General features: G+C 40.1%; 1 protein-coding gene across 6 annotated transcripts in view; it reads right to left on the bottom strand.

Moving 5' to 3' along the window:
* The window catches only part of CEP85L (centrosomal protein 85 like), a 139,329-nt gene that overhangs the window by 61,798 nt on the left and 64,135 nt on the right, over positions 1 to 13,396 (bottom strand). For 3 of the 6 annotated variants that reach the window (XM_057423605.1, XM_057423604.1, XM_057423607.1), the window contains exon 3: positions 2,564 to 3,330. In XM_057423605.1, coding sequence (XP_057279588.1) covers positions 2,564 to 3,330 — 767 coding nt within the window. Of the gene's footprint in view, positions 1 to 2,563; positions 3,331 to 13,171; positions 13,220 to 13,396 lie in introns of all 6 variants that reach the window. The other 3 variants (XM_057423606.1, XM_057423608.1, XM_057423609.1) reach the window with 3 other exon arrangements.

Raw genomic sequence — 13,396 nt, 5'->3', positions numbered from 1 at the left:
ACTGTATTATCTCCCACAATTTTAAAAGCATGCTTTCTTTTTAAACCCAACTTGTGGACTAGCACACAGTATTTACCTAGGTGCATTCAGATAATGAGCTAGATAACAGGATCTGGCCTTGAGAAATGCCTTTAAAAAGACTGTGCATTTTCATATATCTAGATTTGTACAGCCTCCCAGTTCAGTAAATGGGAACCGCTGTTGTGCGTTATCTGAGAGTTTAAAAAAGTAAATAAGGTATCACAATGGTCATGCCTGCTGAAAGATCAGCCATATACTGAGAATAAATAATTAAGTGTATGCTAAAATATAAATTGTGTATGGTAAAATATAAAATAGTCCATGGGAATTATTTTACTGTCAAAATCTGCTCCTAGGAAACACATAGGAGAATGCTTATCTTCAAAAAGCATACATTAAATAGTACACATTAGCTAGGGAAAACGATTTTCATATACAACTCCATGATACTGCACAACAACCACAGACCAGATTCCATCTGGAAGTCTATTTCCAAAGGTACAAACATCACACCCACAGTGGAATGATGCACCTTCTCTGAAGAGGTGTTCCACCTGCTAAGGCCACCTGAAGCCTCCTCCACACCCCTTGTGTCCTTAATCACTGTCACAGTCCCTGGGGGCCCCCCTCACATTCAAGTGGGAAGTCAGGGTAAGCAGAGCAAAGGCCACAGATTCAAGGACTTCCCCCGTTTTCCAGGGCTGACCAAACAGCCGACAGCTTCCTAAACCAGGGCTAGATGGATCCTGTAATATATATAATTGCTACCGATACAGATACAAAAATAACAAGAAAAAAAAAAAAGTGTTTAGGCAAAACTTCATGCTTTAGTCTTACAAACCTGAAAAGCACCTTTTATTTTATGAATTCAGCCAAAAACATAACTAATGCTTGTGCTCCCTCTGTTGGCTCTGCCCTTAAAACACAGCTCAGTATCAATGCCTGCATGCACAAAAGTTTTTAAATAACCACCATAACGTATACAGGGCTTCAGCCATTTCAAACATGAAACTTTGCCTTCATACAAGAAAGAGACACTGTATTTAATAATAATCAACAGTGAAAAAGTCCTTGCCAGACATCAAAAAAGCTGCGAGTTGTTGTGACTTAACCAAAAATAAGTTCCTAGAACACCCATCCCAAACAAAAGGTCCATACGAAATGATGAAGAGACATTTACCTAAACTAAGGAAGGCCATCTAAAGCTTCCATTTTCTGACAAGCACTTGGAGGTTTACATCCTAACCCCTCCTGTGCTCCTTGACACCACTGGTAGCTGTGAGTTGCCAAGAGCCCACTGGCAGTGCCCCGATCCAGCCTCGGTAATAAGCCAGTTTCTGTCACATTTGCTCTGAAAGAGCCCCATCAGCCTCTGCCTCTACATGGGGAATTTTTCAACACTGAATCTTCAAAAAGCTTAAAGAAAGATGAGGGGGTTTTGTAGTGGTAAGGGTAATGGAATGGGTGGCTCCCTGGAACAGTATCAGGTCTTTAGAGAGCTTTTTTAAGGATTACTGTAATTTTGGCCAAATTAGTTGGCTTTTTTTTTTATAAAATAAAAAACACAGATCACCATTAAGAGCAAAATTAGACCTGAAGAACCTCTACACTTGTCCATCTTTCCTTCTATATACAATGAAGGAAGCAACAAAATTTAAGTAAAGCTCTTAGTAAATTACTTCATATATCTTCAGGCTAGAGAAAACAAGTAGTTTACACACAGAGCTAGATTATCTCTGCTCACATAATATCCTAGCTATTGTAATCTGCTTGGGAAGTTTTGGGCAAACCAAGTTTACCTAACACAGGTACATCGCAACATTTAGATTTTAAATACTGCCTTCCTTCATAAGGTATCTTTTGCTGTTAAGGGAAGAGCTGGAAACAAAGACTGTAAATTGTCACATTAGAAAGGGTTCCATCTCTCAAAACCACATACTTGGTATTTTCTACATGAAAATACTTCAAGTATGACACACAATACTTACATATATTATTTTAGGCAATCACATTAACTGACTACCATTAGTTGATTCTAATTAGTTAAAAACATGCAGTAATTTCAAATGGAATTCAATATCACTATGCCTAGCACTTAATCTGAATATTCACCCTTGCAGCACACAGGAGACCCTATTATTTTGCTGACTGAAACATGCATCATCTTTGTAAAGCTACTCAGATAAAAAAAAAAAAAAAAAATCACATTCCTCCCCTGCTTCCCTACAACACTGTGACCAAAGACTCTCTTAAGAACTACTGAAAATGTTATTTGATGGACCTCTTATTGTGTCCAGCTTCACAAAAAGAGATGCTAGTCTCATGCAGATATGGCACAACAAACAGAATAAACCATAAGTGGATGCCAAAAAAAACCCTGACATTCAGGCAATATTGAGAAACAGCAGCAGCATCCCTAATCAAAGTTTAAAACATTATCACTTGGTTAAAAGGACTTCCTTTCCTATTTCATTAGAACCTGCCTGATGTTATTTCTTCGGGATGCCACATGGTGGCAGCGAACACCAAGCTTTAGCCTTACCTGCACAGGCTGCTCGCCTCCGGTTCTAAAATCTTCAAGCTGCTGCACGTGCCATGCAGCTACGCCGTAGGGCTCCTCCGCAGTCCTGCACTCCAGGGGATTTGCACGTAACTGCTCTTTCAGCCACATTTGAGTCCTCACTGCTGGCTGTATGGGAGCTCCACTCACAGTCTGTTGTCCTAGAGTTGCATATCTCTGTCCAAAAGCTTCGCTGCTGGCTGCCATAGGTTTGCTTTCAGGTAAGGCACTGTAGGTCAAGTCTAAGGCATGTCTCCTGCTTGAGGAATCTGAAAAATCGTCTTTGCTGCATGTTTCAAATTTGTATTTGCAGTCCAGTAGAGAAGATCGTTTTTTCCCTGTTTCTTTGTCCTCAATTTTTAGCAACTCCATGCTATCATGCAAACAACTTGGCCCGTTTGTCCTTAATTGTGGTGACACAGATTTGTCTGTACTAGCCCTGGAGTCCACTGAATGACTACTACTGCCATCTTGGCTGAAGGTATTTGGTGAGCTGAGTTTAGACAAGGAAGACCATCTTCTCACAGGTTTTGCATCTTTCATGTCAAGAGAATTGTCCAGGGCACCCTGATTTCTGCCACCTCCTGACCGTACAAAGCTTGTACTCCATTTTGAACCATCAGACTTGAAAGCTTCCCTGTGTTTGGAAAATGAAGATCTGGCATTAGACGGCATCACATGGGCAGTAGGAATAGAAACCAGTGACCGGCTGGGCTTAAATGAGGATGTACCACTTGAAGTTGAATGATCTGCGAAGAAAGATTTACCACATTAAGTACAACACAGAACTCATACTAACACCACTGCCCAGAGGGCAAAACATCAAATTCAAGGCGAAATGCAGAAAAAGAAAGTAACAGGTTTCTTGACAAAATAAGATCTTCTAAACCATTCAAGATTATGAGAATGGAAACATTAAGTGGGAGATTTTCAAATTTATTTTGCTCAGACACCATCATTACAAAAACAAAACTGCAGTAAGCAGTGGCAACAGCAGCTCCCCACATAATATTAGGTAGCTTCTATATCACAAATGGTAGAAGTATCACAATTCACGAGTCCCAGGACTGATTCCTCTTACATCTCCCCTCTTCTCATTTTCTAAAGGAAAAAAATAAAAAAATGAAAAAAAAATAAATCACTAAATGCACTTTAAAATGGCAGTGCTGGAAACAAGCCAGTTTAATGATGGCATCTCAGACATAACTCTTCATCTCTTTTGAATCTCACCGATTCAGAATATACTTCCTGTACTGGTTTTGGCAGGAACAGAGTTAACTTCCTTCACTGTAGCTAGTACAGGGCTATGCTTTGGGTTTATGCTAGAAACAGTGTTGATAACACAGGGATGTTCTAGTTACTGCTGAGCAGGGCTTAGACAGACCTTTTCTGCCTGTCACCCACCCCACCAGCAAGGAGGCTGAGGGTGCAGCACAAGTAGCTGGGAGGGGACACAGCTGGGACAGATGACCCCAACTGACCAAAGGGATATTCCATACCATATGGTGTCATGCTCAGCATATAAAGCTGGGGGAAGGTTGGTGGAGAGGGCACTGCTTGGGGACTGGCTGGGTATTAATCAGCTGGTGGTGAGCAACTGTAATCATTTGCATAATTCATCTTTCTTGGGTTTAATTTCTCTTTTTTTTTTTCCTTTCATCTACCCCCAGTTGCTAAACTGGTCTTATCTCAACACACTAGTTTTTTCTTGCTTATAATTCCAACTCTCTCCTCCATCCCACTTGGGGGGAGGCAGGAGAGAGTGAGCTGCCATGTGGTGCCACTTAGTTGTCAACTGGGCTTAAAGCACAACACTTCCCCCAGGTGATTTACTAAAAAACAAGACAAAAATTTCATGTTCCATTTAGGTTATGTGTTATTTGCAGACCAAATACAACAGCACTCAGAAACCATATGTAGCATGATTTATTATATGTATCCCAAGCTCAAATATCAGGAACAGAGAAATCTGTGAGGCAATATTCAGGAGGGGATGGAAAAGCAAAAATGAGAGAGGTAAAACAGAGGTTACTGAGGACTGTCTGAGAGCTCTCATATACCCAGTGACATGTGCTGAGCATCACAGGCTCTGGACAACCAGAAATAAACACCTAATCCTCTCATTAGAGGATCAGCTCTCACTGAGTCACGCGGCTACATCTCAGCAAGCTCATATTGCTCATTTAGGTTCATGGCAGACAGTATGAAATTGCTTTGATTAAAAAATTCAGGTAGGAAAAAGAAGAGAGCTTCCAATGGTGCAACCACTTTTTAAAATGGCAGCACTTCTTTTTCTACACATCCAAATAAAGATCCTCTACCTCAACTTTAGCATTTCTCCCTATTTGGGACCAGACTTTCTCACTCCTTGCACTTGCAGGACAACAGAAAATAAGGAAAAAAAATGCATTATTGTCCACAAAAAATTACAAGAGTTCCTTGACTGGTACCTGTCTATTACATACTTGTCTTCCAGCTCCAAAGGAGCCAGGGTTCCTAAGAAGGTAGAAATTCTTGCAGAAGCCTTCCTGCCTCATATTGAGTCCCTGTTCCACCATGTACACTCCCATTTCAAGGGACAAGCTGACACCACATTGTCTCTTGCCCCTACCTAGCCACCTACTTTCATAGTAGCTACAGCACACAACCATCTCTCCAAGACTTCAAACTGCCAGAACTGGTTGAAATGGACCAACATAACTTAAGACAGGGTACTGATGATGGCCATAAAATACAAACATGATGCTCACATCAGAGAAAAAGAAATGGAGAGTAGAATACTACCAGCTTTTTGCTTGATGGATCATGTTGCTAATAACTGCGAGGTACCATTTTTATATGTGGTCTTGAAACTAGAATTGAAACCAGTAATTACAAATATATGATCTCCTTCACCATTTTTGTTAGAGTACAGAGTTATTCATATGCTAACTCTGTTAGACTTTTATTTTTCCTGATTCTACTGTAAATTTAAGCCCCGAGTTAGATTTAAACTTCTTTTCTTCCCGATTCCAAACTCTTCAAGCAGATTTAAACTTGGAATGCCACGTACATCCAACTACAGCTGATGGAAGCAATTTTGGCTTCAAGTCCTCCTAATTAGTCTTCCTACTAATGCTCACTGAAATATATGAGAAAATTCACACTTCTTCTCAGAGCATATTGCTTCAGTCTGCCTTGACTGCAGTCTCAGCTGGAAAAAGAGCTAGTCTGCACTCTGAAACATCTCACAGCATAAAAAGCATAAAATTCCGAAATTTCACTGACAACAGGAAAGAATACAGAAAGTACCCTGGAAGTTGAAAGACATTACTTCTGTAGTCACAGAAATAACCTCCATCTGACCAAAGAATACTTTAACCAAGAAGCAGATTTTCCCTTCCATTTAGCCAGGGAATGCCTAGTTCAGGATTAAAAGTGCTCTCCTCTCAGCATCACATAGTCATTGAGCTAGTGTATGAGGATTACATTCTTAAACATAGCTTGTGTGAATCCAGACTCTTTCAATGCTTGAGACTGCTCTAATCACTGAAAACTTAAAAGAATTGTAGAATGGTTAAAGTTGGAAAGGATAACCTTAAAGCTCATCTAGTTCCAACCCCCCTGCCGTGGGCAGGCAGTTGAAACCTCTACTAGACCAGGTTGCTCCAAGCTGTGTCCAACCTGGCCTTGAACACTGCCAGGGATCAGGCACCTGCAGCTTCCCTGGGCTTCCCTTCCTAATGTCTAATCTAAATCTACCCTCTGTCAGTTTAAAGCCATTGCCCCTTCTCCTATCACTACATGTCCTTGTAAAAAGTCCCTCTCCAACTTTCTTGCATGTCCCCTTTAGGAACTGGAAGCTGCTCTAAAGTCTTCCCTGAGCCTTCCCCAGGTTGAACCCCAGCTCTCTCAGCTGGTCTTCATAGGAGAGTTGCTCCCGCCCTCTGATCACCCTCATGGCCCTCCTCTAGACTCAACTGAGCAGGTCCACATCCCTCTTATGTTGTGGGCCCCTTAGGCTGAACACAGTACTCGTGGTGGGGTCTCATAAGAGTGGAGCAGAGTGGTAGAAAAGGATAAGCAAAAAGACATAGCTGGTTACTACTGGCTTTTCTTTGAACAGCATCAAGATTGTATGTCAAATTTTGCTTTCCAGTTATCCCAATAACTTGGGGGGGGGGGGGAAGGTGGGCACACCACCACAAAACTCCCTAGAGCACTTTTCTAGTAGTCATGACACTTTAATATCTCCTTCAATACTTCCCAAACCACATAAATGAGAATTGAAAAAATATATTTATAAAACACACTACAAGATTTCTACCACATAATAGCAGCAGACAGAATAATGGCTTTCTCACAGTGTTGTGTTACATTTCTGAACTATTTCATTACTGCATATCTGGCATAGAAAATAATGTAATAGAATAAGTTTTGGTCGTAATAAAAGCTAATTGCAGGAAGACAGCACAGCAGACACTTTAAGGGAGAGAAGAAAGAAAGCTTCCAATATAAAGTTAATGAACACCTACTCATTTACTTTTCCTGTGTTACGCTTTTTAAAAAACAGTAGAAGGAACTATGTTTTTATCATAACTAGAAGAAAATTTCTGAATCCATCTCTCAGGCCAGATACATAACACCACCACTCAGCTTCTTAAAATCTTTATCTCTTGTCCAGCAGTCAGTCATAACACATAAGAGATGGAGAAGGTTCACTGTAACCCTGAATAACTTCTTCAGCTGCAAAATGCAACTAAGTCTACAAGATACACTTCTGTATGTGACCAATTCTTCATTGCTCCCAATAAGATACTATCAAACAAGAGCAGAGCAATCAGGTAATACAGTTACCCAATACAAATCAAAATGCATATGATACATATGTTTATGTGATGCATGTGTATCTAATGCCACTGAAAACAGAGAACCCTCCTTGTGTGAAGGACTTTGAAGTTTGATATTTTATCCAGGGTATAATTAGAAAGCCCTGGCCAAGGAGAAAAACACCAGTATTAAAAACAGCTGACCTTCTCTTTCTGCCCTCCCACAACATTGACATAGATTACTCCAATCCAGGAAAATATGCTGAATTGTTCTTAATAATCAAGCAGAAGATAAACTGGGGAAGTCAAGCCTCTATTATACAAGTTCAAGGCCTTGAATTTGGCTGTAGTTTAGTGTACTAAAGTTCTTACATTTATTACAGGATGCCAGTTCTTCTGAATGCTTCTCTGGACTGCTCTGTAACTATGAACTATGAACTGAACGGACCCCAGCAACAAGCCAGAATTCCAGAATCCAACGTACAGTTTGCTGAACAGGCCATGAGTCTTCATTCTACCACACAAACGTCGTCGATTCCCAGAAACCTTCTCCAAAACAGCTATTTTCAACAACAGAAGGGTCTAACTCTCCTGGGAGTTACTGGAAAAACAAAGACCATGATGACATGGCATGACAGCAGTATTTATGCTACACATACTACCTACTTACAAATTGAAATAGCCTTAATGCAGCAGAGATAATCAGAGGAGGCGAGAAATCTCAGAATGGAGAGGCAAGAGGCCAGCCCTAGCAAAAAAGCCCTTAAGACACTGACTCATCAACTTCTGGAAGCAAAAGCATGCCTCTCCAGAATGCAGTAGCAGCCACAGAACTGCTCGGGTTTGCTTGGCTTCTTTTATTTACTTTTTTTTTTTTGACTGTCTAGAAATCTTCACCATCCTTTTTAAAAGCCCTGTTCATACTACTTCAAGTTTACTATATTGAAATATGAGGAAAGAAAGAGAAAAAAAGTCCAAGTCCCCAACATATCACATAGACACTAGAGTACAGCCATCCTGCTTAGGGGATCTTAACATAACTGATATTTTAAGATTTAATACAAAACAGTGCTGCCTACTAGTACTTCTGTGAAGCGACAATTTGCCCAGCGATATTTAGGCTAATAATACTCAGATGGGGAATCCATAACTCCAGAAGAGAAACATCTTCAAGCAAATTTAATAACTTCCTACTCTGGGTCAAATTAGCTCACTTACATGAAGCCCATATATTCAGAAGATGATTTAACAAGGGACTGTAAAAAAGAGAAGCACTGTATAGAGGTGGGATGCTGCCACTCCAGAACGAAGTCAGGTCTCAGTCCTGTGCAACAGGGACAGCTTTCAAAAGCAGCAGGTGAAACATGCTTTACAGGAAAAAATTAGCAGAGAAAAATAAGTACAGCAGAGTCAACTGCTACAAGATTTTCTTTTCCGTACTGTATTCAACTACTACAGATGTCCATGGTTAGAGAAATGTGGAAGTACAGATTCACTAAAAGCTCACAAGGCAAATAAAACTAAAGCAGGAAAGTTTTCACAAACGCTAACTGATCAGCGACTAAAGTAAATAGCAGATAAGCCCAAGAGCAAATCTTTACTGCATATCGTTTGCTGCGAACAAATTATTTATCACTGCTATTGGTCCAAGCTTGCAATGGCCACCTGCTAAATTAATCTACAAAGAGTAACCAAACTTAAATAAAATCCCTTTAGATGAGAAAATTGTGCATGTTAAGATAGAAATACATCTTTAAAAAATGAACTTTTTTTACCAGAATACAACAAAACCTTTGATTTATGCATTTTACCTCCTTATCCCAAGGATATCACATGCCCACAGTCACCTGTAATTGTGATTTTTAGAAATACAAAATAATAAAGGATATTCCGAACAATCTTTTTCAAAGTTAAAGTTTCACAGCAGTAACTGAGACACACATGAAGAGATAACCCACCTTCAATGCTTTCTGTTTGTATACCTCTCTGCCTACCTATCAGCTCTTCATCACTCTGCTTTGGTGTTATTACTACTTCCACACATATACAGTATCTGATACGTGTGCTACAGAATGTTCATAAGCCGCTGTACGAGTGTATGTGTGCTGTATGGCACTCAACTGCCCACCACAAAGTAGTAAAAAATAAACTATGTATAAATATGGATGTTTTATTTAAGAGCAAAAACTGGGGAAACGAGAAACTTTGTAGCCTGCAGCGTCTATCCTTCTGTTCAGCCATCTAGAGCTATTTTTAAGAAATAGTTATATAACTAAGTAGACCAATTTTTAGATTAACAGGTTCTACTTTCCCCTCACAAATAAGAGGATAAAGCAGTATTCCAGAACAGCAGCCACGTAATCAGGCAACTTCATTTTGCTGAAATGAAAGGATGAGTGAAAACTTATACTGCCACAGGGAATTTTTTTTTTCCTTTGTGGTTGGTTGTTTCTTTTTTTTTTTTTGAAAGTCTCAATCTTAAACTTGCATTTGCCTTTTTATGAAGGCCATCTAAAGCTTCCAATTCCATTTTCCAACAAGCACTTAACAGTGAAGACACGCAGAAATCAAATATCCCCCTAGGACCTTCATTAAAAATAACGGCTCCGGGGGGGGGGGGGATACTACATCTGTTAAAATTTCTGTCCTCCTTCCTTTCTGAATCTGCAAGATACCCAGCCCACAGATACCATCTATTTCAGCAGCTTGAACTCCCTCTTGCTCACATTACTTGTTTCATCCCCAGCTAGGGATAAGTCCCAAAAATTGAGAGTAAGTTGGCCCACCAAACAGAAATCCAGCCCTGCCCTCCAAAGCGGGTGAAATGCTAGGTATTTTCATTCTGCACCAAGACAGACGGAACTATACTTTCTCAGGCTCCAAAGGAAACTTTCTTGTATTATCCCAACTCTCTAACTTACTCCAGGTACCATCACCACCAGGAGCATTCCCAGACTAGCCAACCTGATGCCTTTCAGCAGCAGAACCACCTCATTTAAAACATGAAGGAAAAAGAAGGTGCAGTGCATATGAGGAGACACACACAAGGAACACTCCAACTTGAGGGACCAGAGCAAAACCTGAGGGCTCTCACAGAGCACTATCATTCCATGTAGTTACAACTTTGTTGCTCACTGAGGTGTGTATCAACCACTTAAATTTTATTCATAAGTAAAGGCAGAAACAGAGCCTGCAATTTGATGTCAAATAACTTTAGAAGGTTAAATCCCACTATCCTCTTCCAAGGAGACTGGAGTTCCTGCCTATGTTTTTGAGACCATTATCCATTAGTGAAAGTTTAATCTCTGCTCTTACTAAGATGGTCTTTAGCTTAATGATATATTTAGATTCATCTAGTATGCATTCTGCTCACCAGCAAGCAGTAGATCTCCATCTTGGTTCATAGCCCAAGACCAGCTCTAACAGGAGCAGCAGCTTTCAGCTTTATGGAAGGCTATGTGCAAGTGTGGACAAGAGGACACACCTTCATCTTTATTTTCTCGTCCAATCTCATACTTCAACACCATTTCTTCTATGGGTTTCCCCCAGTTGAGCCTTACATAGTCACCATCCTCCTAGTTTACCTCTACATTCTCACTTTGGGAGCCTCAGCCCGGAAGTCATAATCACAGTGTAGAATCATTTAGGTTGGAAAAGACCCTTAAGATAATTGAATCCAACTGTTAACCTAACATTGACAAATCCACCACTAAACGATGTCCCTAAGCACCACATCTACATGTGTTTTAAATACCTCCAGGGGTTGTGATTCAGCCACTTCCCTGGGCAGCCTGTTCCAGCATCTGATAGCCCTTTAAAGGGTGACCCTTCCAAGCATCACACAGGCTTGCCTACAGTAAGAGCACATGCGTATGAGCTTTTACTCTGATGGAAAAAGAAATCCTTTCACAGGCAGAAGCAGGTGCTGTACATAGGCACAAGAGTGAGGCTGCCACTGGTCCAGAGAGGCAGGAGGTTACTCCTTGATGACTCTCCTATTACTTCATAGCAAGACTGTCTGTTTCCTTCCTTCTGCTGCAGACGAAGGTCAGGCCAGGTCGTCAAACACAGCCAGTTTGCTGCTGCTACGTACCACTTGTAAGTGGTTCATGTACCACAAGCGATTTACTTAATAAACTTTGGGAATGCCTACATCAAGCAGTAATGCCTTTCAAGGGTCAGGAATCATCCCTAGGAATCCTGAAAAATTCAGCTGCTGCCTCAAGAATAATTTAGCTCACTGGGAAAGTCTCCTCTCTTTAGATACTGACCCCCAAATGGTAACAATAGTATTGTAACAGTAGCTTATATTCAACTGGAATAGCTCTGCTGAGGACCTAGAAGTCTTTGTCTATGTAATTACTAAGACTTGGGAGAAGACAAGATAATAAAAAGCAAAAAAATACAAACAAACCAAACAAAAAAAAAAACAACTAAAACCAGATAAACATACCCCCCCCCCCCCGGGTAAAAGACACACAACAAAAGCAAGAAATAAAAGAGCAAAGTACAATATTGCAGAAGTAGATCTAGCTTCTTATTTTCTAGCTTTTACATTCTTTGCTTTGTTACCCTTCATTTACTATACAAGACACTCTTCTTCCACTAAGGTTTCTTGAGCACTTTAGGTCTTCAACCAATCAACAGCCTACTCCATATGTAGGTCACCATCTGGAAGCCAGTTCATGTCATGAAGATTAACCTTAAACTGGATTCGAGCATAGCTCTATATCCTACAAAAGTCATCACTTTTTGTACTTCAAAAATTAAGCATCATTATTTCCCAAATAAAGAGGAGGCAAAATGTTGCACCAACTACCCTTAAGTCACTTAGTAAACCTTCCCTGTTTCCTCCCACTAATACCTACACTGAGCAATACTGACTACCCTGGTATATTGTATGTATTTCAAACTTTGCCAATTCAAGAAGAAATAAAATGGGGGGAAGGGAGGGTAAGACCCACCTGGAATTCTCAGAGATTTTCTACAGCAACCAAAAACTTGACATGTGCCAAAGGAATTCGACAATCCTGTTACTAACAGAAACATTTCTGAAAGCAACAGCAGCAAGAAGAAGATATGAAAAAGTTACTGAATTCCATCCTACTAAACTGATGACAATATAGTAAACAGATGTGGAAAACTCTCAGTTTTCCTACATCATCTGGCTTTTACCCTTTTGACTCTAGCTTCTAGGATTGTTTTCAGACACACCTTGAAGCCATGATACCAAGACTGATAATAACTGAATGTTGCTCAATTTCTAACACATCATGTCTCTACAGCATGCAGAGGGATTCACATTTTCCTAATGCCCACAAACAACCCTCACTCCAAGACCTCCATCTTCCCCACACATACTGAAGGACTTAATTTCACTTTTTTTGGAGGACAGTTGATAGTTTGAGCAAATGTGAATAAATACAGTAGTAAAATTAGGAGTGTTATTTCAGAGGCTATATTTAGAACTAAATCTCACACTCTTAGGAGGATTTCTGTACTGTAACAAACAAGGCTGCTCCCCTCACCCCCACAAGGGAACTATGCTTCCTTAGATGTCTGCTATCAAAGAAGCTACAAAAGATAACATTAAAGCTGGGGGGGGGGAACCCCCAAACTCATGCATGTTACCACATGAATAATGTAACTGAAGTTTTTCTGACGTTTTCCTGGAATATATATGCAGACCTTAATGCTTAACAGCTCTTCTTTACCTCCTAGTAGTCTGTCTATAAAGTAATGATGATTATATACTAATCATCTGAATATGTATGTTACTTACTTTAGAAGTATTCTGAAAATTGAGGGCCATTTGTGTCCTTTGGAAAGGCTGCCGGAAAGATCAGATTTTAACTATAACCCACATTTAAACAAACAGATGCCAAATTAGGAGAGAAACACTAAACAGCTGGCACAGCCTTTTATCCCAGCTTTTCCTAATGAAAATATTCAGATTTGGAAGAATTTCTAAAAAAAAACCAAACCATTAGGAACAGTTTATTATATC

The sequence above is a fragment of the Pezoporus wallicus genome, unplaced genomic scaffold (assembly GCF_028554395.1).
Source record: "Pezoporus wallicus isolate ANWC-B61680 ecotype Strahan unplaced genomic scaffold, APGP_CSIRO_Pwel_v1 contig_8806, whole genome shotgun sequence".
In the NCBI taxonomy this organism is placed as follows: Eukaryota; Metazoa; Chordata; class Aves; order Psittaciformes; family Psittacidae; genus Pezoporus; species Pezoporus wallicus.
This window is presented reverse-complemented; position numbering and strand designations above follow the sequence as displayed.